General features: G+C 41.6%; 1 protein-coding gene across 1 annotated transcript; it reads left to right on the plus strand.

Annotated features, from left to right (window-relative positions):
* The first annotated feature begins 14,910 nt into the window (after positions 1-14,910).
* Positions 14,911-17,331, plus strand: LOC108472156 (uncharacterized). The gene is made up of 4 exons (XM_017773669.1): positions 14,911-15,192; positions 15,316-15,723; positions 15,820-16,531; positions 16,646-17,331. The coding sequence occupies exons 1-4, from the start codon at positions 14,911-14,913 to the stop codon at positions 17,329-17,331; spliced, it is 2,088 nt and encodes a 695-aa protein (XP_017629158.1).
* The last annotated feature ends 2,996 nt before the right edge of the window (positions 17,332-20,327 follow it).

The following is a 20,327-nucleotide window of genomic DNA, read 5'->3' on the forward strand; positions in this document are numbered from 1 at the left end:
CAGCAAAAAGGAGATAGCAAATGTATCCTTTGGGAGAATTTGCGAGATTTGATCTTGACACATCCAGATGAAAGAAAGAGGGTTGATATATTTGCCTTAAGCATCTACGGATAAGTGATCTTTCCTAAGGCTTTGAGACACGTAGACGAGACAGTCATTGACTTGTTTGATCGCCTTGAAAAGGGAATCACACCGGTACCGGCAATATTGGCAGAAACGTTTAGATCTTTGAGCTCATGTCGGAAGACAGGCAAGGGGCGGTTCATTGGATGTGCACAATTATTGATGGCATGGTTCCACGAGCACTTTTGGAAGGTAGACAAAGTTTCCTATCGAGTCTTCTCCGAGGGTTATTTCCCATTAAAAGAAGAAGCAGCTATACAGAGGAGAGAGGATATCTCAGAGGAGAAGTGGATGGACATTCTTCAGAACCTCAAGGAGGGGGATATTGAGCGGAGAGCTTATTGTATGGTTCCTGACGAGATCATGTACCGATGTGGTAACTTCGATTGGGTGCCATTGTTAGGAATTTGGGGAGCTACTGGGTATACTCCACTGTTAGCCTTGAGGCAATATAAGTCGAGGCAGTTTGTACCCACGACCTATGGGCTTGCTCAGAGTGAATTCTCATTTAAAGGTGCTCATTATAAGAAGAGAGTTCGGGAGTTATCGGATGCTTGGAAGCAAACTTGTTGGATGAAGAGGTTAGCCGTCGGTTCCATGGTAACGCCCGAGTATAGTGAGTGGTTTAAGAAGTGGATTAATGATAATATTCCTAGGCCCAGCTTGAAGAATGCTCGACCTATCAGGGAACAATTACATGTCACCCCATCAGAATTGGAAATTATAATGCAAGATTTCGAGAAGAAGAATTTGGAGCTCGGGAAGAAGATCGAACAATTAGAAGAAGAGAAGATGCATCTAAGGTTCGACGCTGATGCTCAGAGGACAGAGGCTGAGAAATGGAGAAAAGGAAAAACTAAGGCCGAAGAAGACCTAAACAGCTTGAAGACAGACTACAAGAAGCTGCGCCTATCTATGAGGACTGCGGGTTTAGGTAAGACTTCCGAACACTGGCGCCACGAAATTCGAGAAGAAAAAGCCAATACCGATCGGTGGGAAAGAAAATTTTGAGAAGCTCAATCACGAAACGAAGATTTGGAGAAAAGTCTGTCGGTAAGCAGAAATGAGCGAGGGGAATTAAGTGCTAGAGTGGCAGAACTCGAGAAGTCTCTGCGTCAGTATCGAAACCGCAACACCGCAATAGAGTTGAGGGCAAGCTTGAGTAAGATAGAAGAAATGAAAGGAAGGATAGAAGAGTTAGAAGCATCACTGCAGAACTGCGAGATGCGGATCCAGTTTTTCGAGGCAAACGAGGAACGTTGGAAAGAGCAGCTTCACCATGCGCAAGACCAAGTCAGAAACAGAGATTACCTTATGGGGGAAGCCATAACCCAGATTCGGGAAGTAGCAAACTACTTGCAAACTTTAGCGGTTCAGACAGACACACTGAGGGTGAAGTATGAGTTGGAGTCAGACCGCGGACAAGAGCTGGCCTCGTTGCTTAGAAAAATTAGGACTTTGAGTGTTAGAGCGAGATGTTATCTGTAACTTGACCTTATGTAAAAGATTTTATTTTCAAAGTGAAATTTTCTAAGGGCAATTGAATCAAAATTGATGCCTCCTTTGCATTCATACATTTGCATTACATCATATCATCATGCATTAAAGGCCATAAGAGTTTTCTAATTAATTAAAAATTATTTCAGTAACCTGGAAACCAACGAAAACCAACCAACCACGCACCCCTACGGTACAAGAAAAAAATCAATGGATAAGAAACTCGAGAAATTAGAGCAAATGCAAAAGGACATGCAAGAACAAATGCAGTCCCAGATGGAAGAGCAGCTAGCGAAAATTCAACGAGAGATGAAGGAGTAAATGATGGAGTCTCAGAGAGAGATGATGTCCCAGTTATCCAAATTACTGTTGACAGGAATAGATAAGGGAAAGGGCTCCATAGACCAAGTTGAGGAAATCAAGGAAGATCTCCAATACCCTCCTGGCTTTACTCCAATGCATATACCGATGAAGCCTGAGATTAACCTACAAAAGCCATCGGTCACAATCATGCCCCAGAAAGTTCAGGCCGGTGCTTCAATTCCGATGAACTTCCAAACTAGCTCAGGCTCTAACTTTGTCAACAACCCGAACTATCTGCCTGTTCCCGACTTGGATGAAGTGGCTGAAGAGGAAAAAGCAAGGATGGATTTGCAAAAACAATTAGAAGAACGGTGTAGATGGCTTGAAGAGAAATTCAAAGCCATGGAGAGCGCGGATCATCATCAAGGGATTGATGCCAAGGATCTGAGCCTGGTCCCAGATTTAGTCCTCCCCCCTAAATTCAAAATGCCTGAATTCGAGAAATACAATGGAACAAGCTGCCCTGAAGCCCACATCACCATGTTTTGCAGGCGAATGACGGGATATGTTAACAATGACCAGTTACTAATCCACCGCTTTCAAGATAGTCTGGTTGGAGCGGCGTCGTAATGGTATAACCAACTGAGTCGAGCCAAGATTAACTCATGGAAGGACCTGACTCAGGCCTTTATGAAGCAATACAATCATGTGACGGACATGATCCCCGATAGGATCACCCTCCAGAATATGGAAAAAAAGTCAAATGAAACTTTCAGACAGTATGCACAAAGGTGGAGAGAGGTGGCCATACAAGTTCAGCCGCCACTTCTAGAAAAAGAGACAACAATGCTCTTTATTAACACCTTGAAAGCCCTTTTTATCACTCATATGTTGGGAAGCGCCACCAAGAGCTTCTCTGACATAGTGATGACGGGAAAAATGATCGAAAATGCTGTAAGGAGCGGCAAGATAGAACTGGGAGAGAGTGCTAAGAAGTCAGTCCCGAGGAAAAGGGATAATAAAGTGAACAACACGAGCACATTCAACAAGGGGTAGACCAAATCATTTACCGTAAATCAACCCAAAATGGTGACCACCAATCAACAAAGCCCTGAATCCAATGCAAGGAAGAATACAGAAAGGCCACAATTCACCCCTATACCTATGACGTATAGAGAGTTGTACCAAAACCTGTTCAATGCTCATGTGGTATCCCCTTTCTACCTAGAGCCACTGCAGCCCCTGTATCCTAAATGGTATGACACAAATGCCCAATATGAATACCACGCAGGAATTACCGGGCATTCAATCGAAAATTGCACTACATTCAAGAAAGTGGTCGAAAGAATCATTAAGGTGAGAATCGTGAGATTTGATGACTCAGCCATGCCCAATGTAGCAGGAAACCCACTCCCCAATCACACCGACCAAGGAGTAAATGGGATAAGCGAAGGCAAAAACAAGAAGATTAAGTGTGAGGTTGTGAAAGTCAGGACTCCGTTGAGATAAATGTGGAGGGAGATGGTCATGAGAGGTTTGGTCGCGTTGGATTTGGGAAGAGAATCCAAAGAAGAGAGGAACTACTGCGAGTTCCACAATGAGGTGGAGCATGAAATCCAAGAGTGTGTGGAGTTCAGGGCCCTAGTGCAGAACATGATGGACAATAAGGAAATGGAATTCTATGAAGAGACTAAAACCCCGTAGAGGAAGACATATGTGCGTCGGAGGGAGAGTCGACGGTACAAAATCAAACAGTTAACTACCCCGTGATTATCATATCGAGACCTAAAAATAATGAAGCTAGAGTCCAACTACCACCAAGGGTCATAATCTAGAGACTTGCAGTCTTCCCTTACAAAGATAGCAAAAGGGTCCCATGGAATTATGATTGTAATGTGACAATTCCGGGGAAGGAAAGCCTGGTCGACACTTTAAAAGAGGACCAAGATAGGGGCTCCTATACACGTAGTGGGAGACGTTACGATACAGCGAGTGAGAAGGCATAGCCCGTAAAAGGAAAAGCCCTAGTGGTCGAAGGGGTGAAGGAAAAAGCAACCAAATCCGAACTTCCTATCAATGAGCTAGTTAACGAAAAAAAGGCTAAGGAGTTTTTAAAATTCCTAAAGCATAGTGAATACAGCGTGGTGGAACAGCTACGTAAACAACCAGCTCGTATCTCAGTGCTGGCCTTACTTCTAAGCTCGGAAGTTCATTGCAGCGCGCTAATGAAGGTCTTGAATGAAACGCATGTTGCCAATGATATCTCTGTTAACAAACTGGACCGATTGGTTAGTAACATAAGTGCCGACAACTATATCTTCTTCAATGACGATGAGATACCACACGGTGGCATGGGGTAGACTAAAGCATTGAACATTACCACGTATTTGTAAAGGGTATCTGTTGCCAGCGTCTTGATTGACAATGGATCGACTTTGATCGTCCTGCCATTGACCACACTAAACAGATTACCTGTAGACAGCTCACACATGAAGGAGTGCCAGAACATAGTGAAGGTATTTGACGGCAGGGAGAGAAAGGTGATGGGAAGAATCGAGGTACCTCTTCAGATTGGGCCAAACATATATGAGGTGGATTTCCTAGTAATGGATATCAAGCCCTCATATAATTGCTTATTGGGGAGGCCCTGGATACATTCAGCTGGGGCAGTGCCTTCTTCGTTGCATCAAAAGTTGAAGTTGGTATCAGAGGGGAGGTTGATAATGATCAATGCTGAAGAGGATATCATTGCAACTGTGAGCAATAATGCACCCTATTTGGAGACAGATGACAAAGCAATTGAGTGTTCATTTCGATCTTTAGAATTTGTTAATGCAACCTTCATCGCTGAGGGAAGCAAAATTCTGGTGCCAAAATTGTCCAAAACCACGAGGATGAGCCTCCAGTTAACGATTGGAAAAGGAGCCCTACCCGGAAGAGGACTTGGGAGACATCTGCAAGGAAGGGTTGAAACACCAATGTCGATAGACAAGAGAGACCGCTTTGGTTTAGGATTTAAGCCGGATGCTAAACAAAGGAGAAGGGAGCTGGGAAAGAGCAAGAAAGAAGAAGAGCTCGATTAACGAGGGAGGAAATCAAGTGGGAACCAATGACATTCCCCCATATATCGAAAACATTTGTGTCCGAGGGAATCATTCATCCCAAGAGAGACACACCAATGATGGGAGCTATAGAAGAAAGGCTGGAAAGCTTGGACATCAACGTCATATGCGAAGAGGAGACCGGAGGAGAGAATTTGTCGGGCATTTGCCTCTGCACGCCTGGAAGTGTTCTGGACAACTGGACTGCGAAAGAGATTCCTGTAGCTTTTAGAACGGATTCAGAGTAATGTCCAAAACACATTTTTGCTCTAGGCCTAGGAGTAATAAGAATCTTTTGTGAAATAGGCCGATGTTTAAAAATAAGATTTCAATAAAATACATGGTTATTATCATTTTTGAGCAAATGTTATCTCGTCCTTTCAATTCCATTCATAACCATACAAATGATTACGTTCGAATTCTTTTATTCTTGAAACATTCTTCTAACTATTCTTTCATTCGTCATTCATAATCATATCACGAAAATAAATATGTCGAATTCTTTTGATTCTTTGTATCTGCCTTCATCCTCATAACAGGTCCCCAGATATTAATAATACGAGTGACACTGCTAGTGACTCAGAATTTCCTTTCGAGCAAGATGTTTGTATGGATGATTCTCAGGATTTTGAAGATGACCAAGGCTATAACCTATCTCCTTATTTGTTGAGGATGGTAGAACAAGATGAGAAAGAAATCCTACCTCACAAAGAATCAGTCAAAATTGTGAGCTTAGGAGAAGGACAAGAGGTGAAGATCGGAACATGTATTACTGCAGAGATGAAGCGAGACCTTATTGAATTACTTCAAGAATTCAAAGTTGTCTTCGCATGGTCATACCAAGATATACCTGGGTTGGACACTGGCATCGTGGTGCACCGACTCCCCATAAAAGAAGAGTGTAAGCTATTCAGCAAAAACTCCGAAGAATGAGGCCCGACGTCTTGCTAAAAATAAAGGAAGAAGTTCGAAAGTAGTTTAACACTGGATTCCTGAAGTTGGTAAAATACTCAGCTTGGGTAACCAACATCGTCCCTGTCCCTAAGAAAGATGGAAAAGTGCGAATGTGTGTGGACTACAGAGATTTGAATAAAGCCAGCCCAAAAGACAATTTCCCACTACCTCATATTGACACCCTAGTGGACAACACGGCGGGACACTCACTGTTTTCATTCATGGATGATTTTTTGGGATATAACCAGATCAATATGCATCCTGAAGATATGGAGAAAACCACATTTGTAACCATGTAGGGCACGTTCTATTACAAGGTGATGCCGTTTGGACAGAAGAATGCGGGGGCAACTTATCAAAGAGCCATGGTAACCCTTTTTCACGACATGAGGTATAAAGAAATCGAGGTTTATATGGATGACATGATAGCTAAGTCTCGAACAGAGAAGGAGCACATACAAGTCCTGGGAAAATTGTTCTTGAGGTTGAGGAAGATTCAGCTAAAACTCAATACCGCCAAATGTACCTTTGGAGCCAAGTTTGGAAAGTTGCTCGGATTCGTGGTTAGTGAGAAAGGGATCAAGATTGATACAGACAAAGTTAAAGCCATACAAAAGCTATCCTCGCAGTGCACTCAGAAAGAAGTTCAAGGCTTTCTAGGAAGATTAAATTACATTGCTCGGTTCATTTCACAACTGACTGAGAAATATGACCCTGTCTTTCGCCTCCTTAAGAAACATAACCCAGGTGAATGGGATGAAAAATGCTAAAGGGCTTTCGACAAGGTCAAACAGTATTTATCCAACGCCCCGGTGTTGATGCCACCTAACCCCGAGAAGCCGTTGATACTGTATTTGACAGTATTCAAAAACTCCATGGGATGCGTATTGGGTCAGCATGATAAGTCGGGGAGGAAAGAAAAAGCTATTAACTATCTCAGTAAAAAGTTCACGGAATGTGAGGCAAGGTACCCGCCGATAGAGAATTTGTGTTGTGCCCTAATTTGGACAACCCGAAGACTGAGGCAGTATATGTTATATCACATCTCTTGGCTTATCTCAAAATTGGACCCCTTGAAGTATATGATAGAGTCAACAGCTTTGACTGGAAGGATGGCTCGATGGCAGATTCTACTTTCTGAATTCGACATAGTCTATGTGAACCAGAAAGCAGTAAAAGGAAGTGCAATAGCAGATTTTCTGGCCAGTAGAGCCTTGAAAGACTACGAGCCTTTGAACTTTGACTTCCCGAATGAAGACCTAATGTGTGTTGCTACCACTGAAGAAGATGACTCGGAAGAGCTTCCTTGGAAACTAAACTTTGATGGGGCATCAAATGCTGTGGGTAATGGAATTGAGGCAGTCTTAGTATCCCCAAGAGGAAATCATTATCCATTCACTAGTAAATTGGATTTTGATTGTACGAATAACATGGCGGAATACGAAGCATGCATCATGGGTATCCGTGCAGCCATAGAATACAAGATTAAAGTGCTAAAGGTGTATGGGGATTCTGCGCTAGTGATTTATCAACTCAAGGGAGAATGGGAGACCAGAGACCCCAAGTTGATCGACTATCAGAAACTGGTCCTTGAATTGGTCAAAGAGTTTGATGACATTACCTTCTGTTACCTGTCACGAGATGAAAATCAGATGGCCGATGCTTTGGCCACCTTAGCTTCCATGATTAAGGTGAACAAACAAGAAGATGTCAAACCTATCCGGATGAGCATTTATGAAACTCTTGCCTACAGTTACAGTGTTGAGGAGGATGAGGAAAAAGATGATCACCCTTGGTATCATAATATATTACAATACGTGAAGAATCGTGAGTACCCGAACCAGGCAGACGAGAATGACAAAAAGATGCTGAGAAGATTGGCCATCGACTACGTCTTAGATGGAGAGATCCTATACAAAAGAAGAAAGGATCAAGTGCTATTAAGGTGCGTAGAAGCTGTAGAGGCTAAGAGAATCTTGGAAGAAGTCCATGAAGGCATCTGCGGGACACACGCTAATGGCTTTACAATGGCCAGGCAAATTATGAGATTTGGGTATTATTGGTCCACTATGGAAGGAGACTGTATCAATTATGCCAAGAGGTGTCATGAATGCCAAATCTACGAAGACAAAATTCATGTGCCTCCTTCACCGCTGCATGTCATGGTCTCCCCATGGCCTTTCTCTATGGGGGTATGGACGTGATTGGATCGATATCACCTAAGGCTTCCAATGGGCATCGGTTCATCTTTGTGGTTATTGACTACTTCACCAAATGGGTAGAAGCCGCTTCATATGCCAATGTGACAAAGTCGGCAGTGAGAAAATTTCTGAAAAAGGAGATTATATGTCGATACGGAATGCCGGAGAGGATTATATGTGGCAATGCCTTAAACTTGAACAATAGTATGATAGTGGAAGTCTGCAGTCAATTCAAGATCAAACACCACAATTCGACACCGTATCACCTGAAAATGAATGGGGCAGTGGAAGCGGCCAATAAAAACATTAAGAAGATCATGGGGAAGATGATTAAGACCTACAAAGATAGGCATGAGAAGTTACCATTTGGCATAAGCATGGATACATGAAACTGATTTTACAGATCATGTTCCTTAGAGGACAGTGCAGTAGAATCGGTTAATTCACAAGTCTTAACCCCCTAAGTAGTGGGGCAACAAGCTGAAGATATCCAAGATGATTTGGCATTTTTGTATCAGGCAGGGAGCAGATCAAAGACATAGCTGATTTGGCTTTCACGTGTTTACGTTGAAGCAGATCCAAGATGATTTGGCATCTCTGTATCAGGCGGGGAGCAGATCGAAGACATAGCTGATTTGGCTTTCACGTGTTTACGTTGAAGCAAATCCAAGATGATTTGGCGTCTCTGTAGCGGCAGAGAGCAGATCGAAGATAACAGATTTGGCGTCTCTATAGCGGCAGAGAGCAGATCGAAGATGATTTGGCATCTCTGTAGTGGCGGAGAGCAGATCGAAGATGATTTGGCATCTCTGTAGCAGCGGAGAGCAGATCGAAGATAACAGATTTGGCATCTATGTAGCGGCGGAGAGCAAATCGAAGATAACAGATTTGGCGTCTCTGTAGCGGCGGAAAGCAGATCGAAGATAAAAGATTTGGCGTGTTTGTAGCGGTGGAGAGCAGATCGAAGGTAGCAGATTTGGCGTCTCTGTAGCGGCGGAGAGCAGATCGAAGATAACAGATTTGGTGTCTCTGTAGCGGCGGAGAGCAGATCGAAGATAATAGATTTGGCATCCCTGTAGCGGCGGAGAGCAGATCGAAGATGATTTGGCATCTCTGTAGCGGCGGAGAGCAGATCGAAGATAACAGATTTGGTGTCTCCATAGCGGCGGAGAGCAGATCGAAAATAACATATTTGGAGTCTCTTCGGATAATAGATTTGGCGTCTCCGTAGCGGCGAAGAGCAGATCGAAGATGATTTGGCATCTCTGTAGAGGCGGAGAGCAGATCGAAGATAACAGATTTGGCGTCTCTGTAGCGGCGGAGATCGGATCGAAGATAACAGATTTGGCGTCTCTGTAGCGGCGGAGAGCAGATCGAAGATAACAGATTTGGCGTCTCTGTAGCGGTGGAGAGCAGATCGAAGATAACGGATTTGGCGTCTCTGTATTAGACGGGGAGCAGATCAAAGATAGCAGATATCGCCTTCCTGAGTTGCAGTGAAGTAGATTGAAGCCGTCAAGAGGCCATTTAAAGAAGATCAAGGATCAAGAACTCAAGACTCGGTGAGCCCGGGCAAAATTGGTCTTTTTATAGTCTTTGCTCTATTCCTGTTAACGCAACAATGAGCAAAGAGGGCAACATAAGACCCAAATTTTGCACTGGGCCCAATAAAATCACAACCCAAATACCAAAACTCAACTAAAACCCAAAATACCCCAAGCCCAAATACAACCCAAAATAAAAATTAAAAAATTAAAAAAAATGAAGAAAAAGAAAAAAAAAAACCTAACCTCTTCACCCTATGTGCCGCCCTAAGCGCCGCCCTAGTCCTCTTTTGAATACCACTTGTAAAAAGAAAAGATAGTAAAAAATAAAAAAAAAATGTTGTAACAAGGCTATAAAAGCCATCATAAAACCAAATGTAAAGGAGGAGGGATAAAAAAAAAACATTATATTTTCACATAGAGATCAAAAATCCAAAGTAAAAAAAAGGTTGATTTTAGTTTCTTGTATTCCTTTGTTCATTTTTCATTTTGTTATTTTATTTTATTTTCTTTATTTTATATATATATATATACATAATTTAATTGAATTACTTATTTGAATTCCCTTGCAAACATGTTTATATTTTTCCCTTTAAATCTATTTATGTATACCATTTATTCCCCAATTTTAAATTATACTTTATTTATTTCAAACACTTGCCTATATTACTATTTTTTATATACAATGTTTATATTAAGTTTTATGCTTTATGTATCTTGTTAATTGTTGGTAAGTAAATCTTGTTTCAAATTATTTTGTATAATTATTGATTTATATTATATAGTATGTCATTCTTATATTCTTTTGTATATTCTTACATGGTTGCATTTATATAATTCATCTATGTTACAACTTGTTAATATGTACATTATTCATTTTAAAATTTTATATAGGTATGCACATAATATATATTATATACATATATACATTTTTGAATCTTGGTTTTAAATTATTTTGCATAACACTAACTTTAAATTTCCTCTTATAATACTTATTTTGAAGCTCATTTATATGTTAAACTTTATATACTTTATGTATTATTTATTTTTATTTTTATTTATTTTATGATCGATTGTAAATTTTTGCATGTATTATCTGCTTATGTATATATATATATATAATTTAGCTACTTTTAAATTGTTCATTCCAAGTTTATTTGTTTTAACATTTTTATTACTTTTTAAAACATTTTTCTTAAAATAGATTTTTATTTAACCATTAGTTAGAAACGTTAAATAGTGTATGTGGTAAGATTATTATCATTGGGCATGTTTCAATTTTCGTGTTTGTACTTTTCAAAAAATTGTATAATACATTATTGATATATGTTTTCCATATTTGTTAGTTTGTTTTGCATCCCCATGTATTATATTATGATTGAGATTGCCAACCTATTTGCTTGAAATCAACCTATTTGCCTGAAATTATTCATTTCATTTTCTTTGCTTCAAATGAATCGAATAAATACGTTGCAAGTTTGTTTCCATAATCACTCCCTTTTAAAAAAAAAAAAAATTTCAAAACGAGGTAATATTTCGTGTTTGGTAATTTGAGAAATTGTGCCCTAACGTGTTGGGTTTCGATTTTCTGTTTGACCAAATAAATATTCTCTTGAGATTTCATCCATGTTTTTTTCAAATTAAAAATAAGGCAATATTTCAAATTTAGGAAATTCAAGAAAATAGTATCCTAACTTACTAGGTTTCAATTTTTCTTGTTTAACCTAAATAACTAAATATCCTTTTGAAATTTCAACAGCATGAGTTTTGGAAATAACCGGTGTTTTGTTTTGTTTTGTCTTTTTTGCATAACATTGCATACTAAAGGAGGCGTTAATCTGTATTCAATTACTAAGTTAGAAAATTTGACATGGAGAATGAATTTCTTAGTAAAGTCGAGGATAATGCGGCCGTTCGTGCATGGTCGGAGAGGCTGCAATCGGAGAGAGGGATAGCTTAGCGAAGGGTATGTATCGAGTGCAAGATTTCACTCAGCGTCAATGTAGTCTGAACGAGCTGCAAGAGTTGAGAGACATTTGGGCTAGTTGGAATGAAGGAATCAAGCAATTGTTTTATAAAAATTATGGTGACGTATCCTACCTGCTAGACATTAGAGTGGATAAAAATTTGTTCCGAGCCTTGGTACAGTTTTGGAATTCTGTGTACAAGTGTTTCACTTTTGGAGAAACGGATTTGGTACCTACCATGGAGGAATACACTACTTTGCTCAGGTGTCCCAAAATTCAGGTCCAGAAGACTTATGCTCGGGTTTTTAGTAGCCAGACTTTCGTGAAGAAACTGATGAGCATTTCTGGGATGAGCGAGCCTTGGGTCACTACTCGGATTCAGCAAAAAGGAGATAGCAAATGTATCCCTTGGGAGAATTTGCGAGATTTGATCTTGACACATCCAGATGAAAGAAAGAGGGTTGATATATTTGCCTTAAGCATCTACGGATAAGTGATCTTTCCTAAGGCTTTGAGACACGTAGACGAGACAGTCATTGACTTGTTTGATCGCCTTGAAAAGGGAATCACACCGGTACCGGCAATATTGGCAGAAACGTTTAGATCTTTGAGCTCATGTTGGAAGATAGGCAAGGGGCGATTCATTGGATGTGCACAATTATTGATGGCATGGTTCCACGAGCACTTTTGGAAGGTAGACAAAGTTTCCTATCGAGTCTTCTCCGAGGGTTATTTCCCATTAAAAGAAGAAGCAGCTATACAGAGGAGAGAGGATATCTCAGAGGAGAAGTGGATGGACATTCTTCAGAACCTCAAGGAGGGGGATATCGAGTGGAGAGCATATTGGATGGTTCCTGACGAGATCATGTACCGATGTGGTAACTTCGATTGGGTGCCATTGTTAGGAATTTGGGGAGCTACCGGGTATACTCCACTGTTAGCCTTGAGGCAATATAAGTCGAGGCAGTTTGTACCCACGACCTATGGGCTTGCTCAGAGTGAATTCTCATTTAAAGGTTCTTATTATAAGAAGAGAGTTCGGGAGTTATCGGATGCTTGGAAGCAAAATTGTTGGATGAAGAGGTTAGCCGTAGGTTCCATTGTAACGCCCGAGTATAGCGAGTGGTTTAAGAAGTGGATTAATGATAATATTCCTAGGCCCAGCTTGGAGAATGCTCGACCTATCAGGGAACAATTACATGTCGCCCCATCAGAATTGGAAATTATAAGGCAAGATTTCGAGAAGAAGAATTCGAAGCTCGGGAAGAAGATCGAACAATTAGAAGAAGAGAAGATACATCTAAGGTTAGACGCTGATGCTCAGAAGACAGAGGCTGAGAAATGGAGAAAAGGAAAAACTAAGGCCGAAGAAGACCTAAATAGCTTGAAGACAGACTACAAGAAGCTGGGCCTATATATGAGGACTGCGGGTTTAGGTAAGACTTCCGAACAATGGCACCACGAAATTCGAGAAGAAAAAAACAATATCGATCGGTGGGAAAGAAAATTTTGAGAAGCTGGATCACGAAACGAAGATTTGGAGAAAAGTCTATCGGTAAGCAGAAATGAGCGAGGGGAATTAAGTGCTAGAGTGGCAGAACTCGAGAAGTCTCTGCATCAGTATCGAAACCGCAACACCGCAATAGAGTTGAGGGCAAGCTTGAGCAAGATAGAAGAAATGAAAGGAATGATAGAAGAGTTAGAAGCGTCACTGCAGAACTGCGAGATATGGATCCAGTTTTTCGAGGCGAACAAGGAACGTTGGAAAGAGCAGCTTCACCATGCGCAAGACCAAGTCAGAAATAGAGATTACCTTATGGGGGAAGCCATAACCCAGATTCGGGAAGTAGCAAACTACTTGCAAACTTTAGCGGTTCAGACGGACACACTGAGCGTGAAGTATGAGTTGGAGTCAGACCGCGGACAAGAGCTGGCCTCGTTGCTTAGAAAAATTAGGACTTTGAGTGTTAGAGCGAGATGTTATCTATAACTCGACCTTATGTAAAAGATTTTATTTTCAAAGTGAAATTTTCTAAGGGCAATTAAATCAAAATTGATGCCTCCTTTGCATTCATACATTTGCATTACATCATATCATAATGCATTAAAGGCCATAAGAGTTTTCTAATTAATTAAAAATTATTTCAGTAACCTGAAAACCAACGAAAACCAACCAACCATGCACCCCTACGGTACAAGAAAAAAATCAATGGATAAGAAACTCGAGAAATTGCAAAAGGATATGCAAGAACAAATGCAGTCCCAGATGGAAGAGCAGCTAGCCAAAAGTCAATGAGAGATGAAGGAGCAAATGATGGAGTCTCAGAGAGAGATGATGTCCCAGTTATCCAAATTACTGTTGAGAGGAATAGATAAGGGAAAGGGCTCCATAGACCAAGTTGAGGAAATCAATGAAGATCTCCAATACCCCCTGGCTTTGCTCCAATGCATATACCAATGAAGCCCGAGATTAACCTACAAAAACCATCGGTCACAATCATACCCCAGCAAGTTCAGGCCAGAGCTTCAATTCTGATGAACTTCCAAATCGACTTAGGCTCTAACTTTGTCAACAACCCGAACTATCCGCCTGTTCCAGACTTGGATGAAGTGGCTGAAGAGGAAAAAGCAAGGATGGATTTGCAAAAACAATTAGAAGAACGGTGTAGATGGCTTGAAGAGAAATTCAAAGCCATGGAGAGCGCGGATCATCATCAAGGGATTGATGCCAAGGATCTGAGCCTGGTCCCAGATTTAGTTCTCCCCCCTAAATTCAAAATGCTTGAATTCAAGAAATACAATGGAACAAGCTGCGCTGAAGCCCACATCACCATGTTTTGCAGGCGAATGATGGGATATGTTAACAATGACCAGCTACTAATCCACTGCTTTCAAGATAGTCTGGTTGGAGCGGCGTCTAAGTGGTACAACCAACTGAGTCGAGCCAAGATTAACTCATGGAAGGACCTGGCTCAGGCCTTTATGAAGCAATACAATCATGTGAAGGACTTGACCCCCGACAGGATCACTCTCCAGAATATGGAAAAAAAAGTCAAATGAAAGTTTCAGACAGTATGCACAAAGGTGGAGAGAGGTGGCCATACAAGTTCAGCCGCCACTTCTAGAAAAAGAGACAACAATGCTCTTTATTAACGGCTTGAAAGCCCCTTTTATCACTCATATGTTGGGAAGCGCCACCAAGAGCTTCTCTGACATAGTGATGACGGGAGAAATGATCGAAAATGCTATAAGGAGCGGCAAGATAGAATTGGGAGAGAGTGCTAAGAAGTCAGTCCCGTGGAAAATGGATAATGAAGTAAATAACACGAGCACATTCAACAAGGGGCAGTCCAAATCATTTACCGTAAATCAACCCAAAATGGTGACCACCAATCAACAAAGCCCTGAATCCAATGCAAGGAAGAACACAGAAAGGCCACAATTTACCCTTATACCTATGATGTATAGGGAGTTGTACCAGAACCTGTTTAACGCTCATGTGGTATCCCCTTTCTACCTGGAGCCACTGTAGCCCCCGTATCCCAAATGGTATGACACAAACGCCTAATGTGAATACCACGCGGGAATTACTGGGCATTCAATCGAAAATTGCACTATATTCAAGAAAGTGGTCGAAAGACTCATTAAGGTCGGAATCGTGAGATTTGATGACTCAGCCATGTCCAATGTAGCAGGAAACCCACTCCCCAATCACACCGACCAAGGAGTGAACGGGATAAGCGAACGCCAAAACAAGAAGATTAAGTGTGAGGTTGTGAAAGTCAGGACCCCGTTGAGACAAGTGTGGAGGGAGATGGTCATGAGAGGTTTGGTCGCGTTGGATTTGGGAAGAGAATCCAAAGAAGAGAGGAACTACTGCGAGTTCCACAATGAGGTGGGGCATGAAATCCAAGAGTGTGTGGAGTTCAGGGCCCTAGTGCAGAACATGATGAACAATAAGGAAATGGAATTCTATGAAGAGACTAAAAACCTCGTAGAGGAAGACATATGTGCGTCGGAGGGAGAGTCGACGGTACAAAATCAAATAATTAACTACCCCGTGGATATCATATCGAGACCCAAAAATAATGAAGCTAGAGTTCAACTACCACCAAGGGTTATAATCTAGAGACTTGCAGTCTTCCCTTACAAAGATAGCAAAAGGGTCCCATGGAATTATGATTGTAATGTGACAATTCTGGGGAAGGAAAGCCTGGTCGACACTTTAAAAGAGGACCAAGATAGAGGCTCCTATACACGTAGTGGGAGACGTTACGATACAGCGAGTGAGAAGGCACAGCCCGTAAAACGAAAAGCCCTAGTGGTCGAAGGGGTGAAGGAAAAAGCGACCAAATCCGAACTTCCTGTCAATGAGCTAGTTAACAAAGAAGAGGCTAAGGAGTTTTTAAAATTCCTAAAGCATAGTGAATACAGCATGGTGGAACAGCTATGTAAACAACCAGCTCGTATCTCAGTGTTGGCCTTACTTCTAAGCTCGGAAGTTTATCGCAGCGCGTTAATGAAGGTCTTGAATGAAACGTATGTTGCCAATGATATCTCCGTTAACAAACTGGACCGATTGGTTAGTAACATAAGTGCCGACAACTATATCTTCTTCAATGACGATGAGCTACCACCCGGTGGCATGGGGTCGACTAAAGCATTGCACATTACCACGCACTGTAAAGGGTATACGCTGCCAGGCGTACTGACTGACAATGGATCGGCTTTGAACGTCCTGCCATTGACCATACTAAACAGATTACCTGTAGACAACTCTCACATGAAGGAGTGCCAGAATATAGTGAAGGCATTTGACGGCACGGAGAGAAAGGTGATGGGCAGAATCGAGGTACCTCTTCAGATTGGGCCAAAGATATATGAGGTGGATTTCCTAGTAATGGATATCAAGCCCTCATATAATTGCTTATTGAGGAGGCCCTGGATACATTCAGCTGGGGCAGTGCCTTCTTCGTTGCATCAAAAGTTGAAGCTGGTATCAGAGGGGAGGTTGATAATGATCAATGCTGAAGAGGATATCATTGCAACTGTGAGCAATAATGCGCCCTATTTGGAGACAGATGACAAAGCAATTGAATATTCATTTCGATCTTTAGAATTTGTTAATGCAACCTTCATCACCGATGGAAGCAAAATTTTAGTGCCAAAATTGTCCAAAACCACGAGGATGAGCCTCCAATTAACGATTGGAAAAGGGGCCCTACCCGGAAGAGGACTTGGGAGACATCTGCAAGGAAGGGTTGAAACGCCAATGTCGAAAGACAAGAGAGACCGCTTTGGTTTAAGATTTAAGCCGAATGTGAAACAAAGGAGAAGGAAGTTGGGAAAGCAAGAAAGAAGAAGAGCTCAATTAACGAGGGAGGAAATCAAGTGGGAACCAATGACATTCCCTCATATATCGAAAACATTTGTGTTCGGGGGAATCATTCATCCCAGGAGAGACACACCAATGACGGGAGCTATAGAAGAAAGGCTGGAAAGCTTGGACATCAACGTCATATGCGAAGAGGAGACCGGAGGAGAGAATTTGTCGGGCATTTGCCTCTGCACGCCTGGAAGTGTTCTGGACAACTGGACTGCGGAAGAGATTTTTGTAGCTTTTAGAACGGATTCAGAGTAATGTCCAAAACACACTTTTTGCTCTAGGCCTAGGAGTAATAAGAATCTTTTATGAAATAGGCCGATATTTAAAAATGACATTTCAATAAAATGCACGGTTATTATCATTTTTGAGCAAATGTTATCTCGTCCTTTCAATTCCATTCATAACCATACAAATGATTACTTTCGAATTCTTTTATTCTTGAAACATTCTTCTAAATATTCTTTCATTCATCATTCATAATCATATCATGCAAATAAATGTTTCGAATTCTTTTGATTCTTTGTATCTGCCTTCGTCCTCATAACAGGTCCCCAGATATTAATAATACGAGTGACACTGCTAGCGACTCAGAATTTCCTTTTGAGCAAGATGTGTGTATGGATGATTCTCAAGATTTTGAAGATAACCAAGGCTATAACCTATCTCCTGATTTGTTGAGGATGGTAGAACAATATGAGAAACAAATCCTACCTCACAAAGAATCAGTCAAAATTGTGAGCTTAGGAGAAGGACAAGAGGTAAAGATCGGAACATGCATTACTGCGGAGATGAAGCGAGACCTTATTGAATTACTTCAAGAATTCAAAGATGTCTTCGCATGGTCATACCAAGATATGCCCGGGTTGGACACTGATATCGTTGTGCACCGACTCCCCATAAAAGAAGAGTGTAAGCCTGTTCAGCAAAAACTCCGAAGAATGAGGCCCGACGTCTTGCTAAAAATAAAGGAAGAAGTTCGAAAGTAGTTTGACGCTGAATTCCTGAAGGTGGTAAAATACTCAGATTGGGTAGCCAACATTGTCCCTGTCCCTAAGAAATATGGAAAAGTGTGAATGTGCGTGGACTACAGAGATTTGAATAAAGCCAGCCCAAAAGACAATTTCCCACTGCCTCATATTGACACCCTAGTGGACAACACGGCGGGACACTCACTATTTTCATTCATGGATGATTTTTTGGGATATAACCAGATCAAGATGCATCCTGAAGATATAGAGAAAACCACATTTGTAACCATGTGGGGCACGTTCTGTTACAAGGTGATGCCGTTTGGACTGAAGAATGCAGGGCAACTTATCAAAGAGCCATGGTAACCCTTTTTCATGACATGATGCATAAAGAAATCGAGGTCTATGTGGATGACATGATAGCTAAGTCTCGAACAGAGAAGGAGCACATACAAGTCCTGGGAAAATTGTTCTTGAGGTTGAGGAAGTTTCAGCTAAAACTTAACCCCGCCAAATGTACCTTTGGAGCCAAGTCTGAAAAGTTGCTCGGATTCGTGGTTAGTGAGAATGGGATCGAGATTGATCCAGACAAAGTTAAAGTCATACAAGAGCTATCCTCGTCGCGCACTTAGAAAGAAGTTTGAGGCTTTCTAGGAAGATTAAATTACATTGCTCGGTTCATTTCACAACTGACTGAGAAATGTGACCCTGTCTTTCGCCTCCTCAAGAAACATAACCCAGGTGAATGGGATGAAAAATGCCAAAGGGCTTTCGACAAGGTCAAACAGTATTTATCCAACGCCCCGGTGCTGATGCCATCTAACCCTGATAAGCCGTTGATACTGTATTTGGCAGTATTCAAAAACTCCATAGGATGCGTATTGGGTCAGCATGACGAGTCGGGGTGGAAAGAAAAAGCTATTAACTATCTTAGTAAAAAGTTCACGGAATGTGAGGCAAGGTACCTGTCGATAGAAAAGTTGTGTTGTGCCCTAATTTGGGCAACCCGAAGACTGAGGCAGTATATGTTATATCACACCTCTTGGCTTATCTCAAAATTGGACCCCTTGAAGTATATGATGGAGTCAACAGCTTTGAATGGAAGGATGGCCCGATGGCAGATTCTACTTTCTGAATTCGACATAGTCTATGTGAACCAGAAAGCAGTAAAAGGAAGTGCAATAGCAGATTTTCTGGCCAGTAAAGCCTTGAAAGACTACAAGCCTTTGAACTTTGACTTCCCGAATGAAGACCTAATATGTGTTGCTACCACTGAAGAAGATGACCCGGAAGAGCTTCCTTGGAAACTAAACTTTGATGGGGCATCAAATGCTGTGGGTAATGGAATCGGGGCAGTCTTGGTATCCCCAAGAGGAAATCATTACCCATTCACTAGTAAATTGGATTTTGATTGTACGAATAACATGGCAGAATACGAAGCGTGCATCATGGGTATTCGTGCAGCCATAGAACGCAAGATTAAAGTGCGAGAGGTGTATGGGGATTCTGCACTAGTGATTTATCAAGTCAAGGGAGAATGGGAGATCAGAGACCCCAAGTTGATCGACTATCGAAAACTGGTCCTTTAATGGTCAAAAAGTTTGATGACATTACCTTCTGTTACCTGCCACGAGATGAAAATCAGATGGCCGATGCTTTGGCCACCTTAGCTTCCATGATTAAGGTGAACAAACAAGAAGATGTCAAACCCATCCGTATGAGCATTTATGAAACTCCGGTCCACTGTTACAGTATTGAGGAGGTCTAGGAAAAAGATGATCACCCTTGGTATCACAATATATTACAATACGTGAAGAATCGTGAGTACCCGGACCAGGCAGGCGAGAATGACAAAAAGACGCTGAAAAGATTAGCCATCGACTACGTCTTAGATGGAGAGATCCTATACAAAAGAAGAAAGGATCAAGTGCTATTAAGATGCGTAGATGCTGTAGAGGCTAAGAGAATCTTGGAAGAAGTCCATGAAGGCGTCTGCGGGACACACGCTAATGGCTTTACAATGGCCAGGCAAATTATGAGATTCGGGTATTATTGGTCCACTATAGAAGGAGACTGTATCAATTATGCCAAGAGGTGTCATAAATGCCAAATCTACGGAGACAAAATTCATGTGCCTCCTTCACCGCTGCATGTCATGGTCTCCCCATGGCCTTTCTCTATGTGGGGTATGGACGTGATTGGACCGATATCACCTAAGGCTTCCAATGGGCATCGATTTATCTTTGTGGTTATTGACTACTTCATCAAATGGGTAGAAGCCGC

This window comes from Gossypium arboreum, chromosome 11 (genome assembly GCF_025698485.1).
Source record: "Gossypium arboreum isolate Shixiya-1 chromosome 11, ASM2569848v2, whole genome shotgun sequence".
Taxonomy (NCBI): domain Eukaryota; kingdom Viridiplantae; phylum Streptophyta; class Magnoliopsida; order Malvales; family Malvaceae; genus Gossypium; species Gossypium arboreum.

Excerpts from the sequence above, each read along its gene's own strand:
- LOC108472156 (XM_017773669.1), top strand. The coding sequence starts at position 14,911 with ATGACGGGAGAAATGATCGAAAATGCTATAAGGAGCGGCAAGATAGAA. Across the intron at positions 15,193-15,315 it reads ACCTGTTTAACGCTCATGTG|AAAGTGGTCGAAAGACTCAT; the intron begins GTATCCCCTTTC and ends ACTATATTCAAG. Across the intron at positions 16,532-16,645 it reads CACGGAGAGAAAGGTGATGG|CTGGGGCAGTGCCTTCTTCG; the intron begins GCAGAATCGAGG and ends GGATACATTCAG.